Source organism: Oratosquilla oratoria, chromosome 30, assembly GCF_046742065.1.
Source record: "Oratosquilla oratoria isolate Oo_2021 chromosome 30, ASM4674206v1, whole genome shotgun sequence".
Lineage (NCBI taxonomy): Eukaryota > Metazoa > Arthropoda > Malacostraca > Stomatopoda > Squillidae > Oratosquilla > Oratosquilla oratoria.
In genome coordinates this window covers 16,096,269-16,098,768 of record NC_134806.1, presented here as the reverse complement: position 1 = coordinate 16,098,768, position 2,500 = coordinate 16,096,269, and the positions used below count along the sequence as shown (strand labels likewise).

General features: G+C 37.0%; 1 protein-coding gene across 2 annotated transcripts in view; it reads right to left on the bottom strand.

The window, feature by feature from the left end:
- The window catches only part of LOC143041042 (acid sphingomyelinase-like phosphodiesterase 3b), a 151,976-nt gene that overhangs the window by 39,659 nt on the left and 109,817 nt on the right, over positions 1-2,500 (bottom strand). For both annotated transcript variants that reach the window (XM_076212649.1, XM_076212648.1), the window contains exon 2: positions 797-910. In XM_076212649.1, the coding sequence (XP_076068764.1) occupies positions 797-881 (85 nt within the window). In that variant the 5' untranslated portion in view covers positions 882-910. The remainder of the gene's footprint in view (positions 1-796; positions 911-2,500) is intronic.

The window sequence follows — 2,500 nt, the reverse complement described above, 5'->3', positions numbered from 1 at the left end:
TGACATCATACGCATGACATCACACTCATGACGTCACACATAGGTAATAACGTCATCAAACCGTAAATTATAGATATTAGTTGCGGTTACCGAAGGTTAGATTCTAGAAAGTCTTAGAACTTAGCTGAAGAACAGACCCACGAGGTTACCCATGCAAATATGATTTTGCTGTTATATCCATATATTTCGTTTAGAAAAGTAATACTGTCGTATGGGAATTTTTGTAACTATTCGACATCATGGGATAGTACATTACAGATAGTATTTACTTTCTAGTAACCTCCCAAATGCGTGGTTCATTGTGCTTAACTAATAGTTATGTGATTTGAGTGGACCTGATCTAATAGCTAATGGAGTGTTAGAATCTAATTATACATATAACGTTATCGAGTTGTACTGTGGTATCAGAGTATGACCTTAGCTGTATAAGTAATCTGGTGGTCACCTGAACCTTACCATATATCACAACTTTGTAAATGTAACTCATCTTTGTTGTGTTAATTTAAATTTGTTTACAAATTTTTTTGTATTGTAAGAGAACTGTTGTATATAGAAAGATAATAAGTACTTGGATATATCAATACAAATGGCTATTCATAGACAAAACGGAAAGTTGTTTGCCGAGTCTAAAATATTCGTTTTACTCTCGTCCCGGCATCAACGCTCTTCCATTGCATATACAGTATGATTTGTAGTCTAAAACACTCGTATATTATCCCTTTATTAAACCTAGTTAACACCAAACACATTTAAATGTAAGGTGAATCACAAAGCTACAGGTTTAACAAATGCTTACCTGTTCGCATCTGTACACCATTGATCACAAAACATAAGCACCAAAGCCTCAGCATCATACGTCCGCCAACACTGTTGCCCGCCATGTTGCCGTACGATCAGTTGGTCTCGCGTCCTATTGTGGGGAAGAAATATTCAAGTTTCACATTATTACGTTAAAACTCGGGCCTGGAGAAAGGAAAAAAAAAAGATAATTTAGAATAAAGAGGGGGAGCGTGTTAATCTATAATTAGACTAATTTGAGATGCGGTTGGTATTTTTCTGATTCAAAAACTGTTGCTGCAATAGGGAGAAAAATTGCGGATTTTTTTCTCCCAAGACTTGTGGAATTCTCATGGTTTTAATTGTTCCGAAGTTGAAGCCATTGTATTTCACATGAATATATAAGAACTCTCCTGAAAGGAACATTGCTGAAAAGAAATATGATAATAGAGTTAATCGGAGGCTGTTTAAGGGAAAATAGAATATAATGGCATGATGAGAATGTAAGTCTTTAATTATTTTGCCACGGACGAATTCTACAGAGTTTCTTCAGTCTAAAAACAAAAGAGATTTTAGTCAGTTAAGGTGATCACCTGGCTGCTTCAGATACAGCAATCTTCTCGACCTGATGACAGACTGAGTTGTTCGAATGAAACAGGTGATTTTATTCAGTAGAGCTTGAGCCCTGAGCCTAGAAAATATCGTCTTGCGTCAGCCAGAATAAAATTACTTAAGTCCAACACAGGAATCAGCTGGATTAATCGAGATAGACTGAGCCCATTTGTGACTGAAGTTTCCCCCCTTAGGTGAATAAAATCACCTGACGGCAACTAAGGCGGAAATCCCTACAGCGCTCCACGAGAGGGAGAAAGCCCCTAAACTCTCCCCCAAAGCTGAATAAAATCACCTGGCGACAGATAAAATACAGTTCTTGGAGAGCGCCACGGGATGAATCATGCAAATTATTTCGTATTGGTAAACTCCAGACAACTTTATTCATCTAAAGGTTCGTCTCAATTGGTTTAGTTCTGTCGGATGTTCGACGCTAAATAAAAATCATGACTCGTTAACCAGAACATAATATGAAAAGTGCATCATTGTAAAAAAAAAAATGGATTATTTGAGGAAAACTGTGAACCTTCTGAATACAAGGCGAACGAAAAGTGACTGATGTTACTTAGAAAAAACCTATTGGAATGGTCCTATTTTCCTCCAAATAAAATCGTCCAGAAATGGCCATAACAAAGACTACAAAGTGTGTCACTGTAGCCAAGGGGTCGCGTTGGGTGTGAAACCAGGTCAACACGCCGGTCACGTAAAAGACGAAGAAAACGGGACCCAAGGGGGAGGACCCAAAGTCTTATGCCCCGCCTACGTCTGGCCACGCCCACGCTCAAAATAAACACGTGTTATATCTGCTGGAATTCATCTTTTCTTTGGGTGATATTATAAAGTACAGTAGAAGCTTTTGGTCGAATTTTCATGAGAATGTGTAGATGGAGTAGATATGTGATGCTTTCTTGTGATGAAATATTTCAATATATGATCAATGATATATGTATATTCAAATACTTAGGTAAGTTTCTCATATATGTGTATCTACACACACACACACAAATATATATATATATATATGTATATAATATATGATTTCAAGAAATCTACAGCGACAATGGCGTTGTTGAGTTTATATTGGAGCTTTAATTTCTCTCGTGCAACAAGT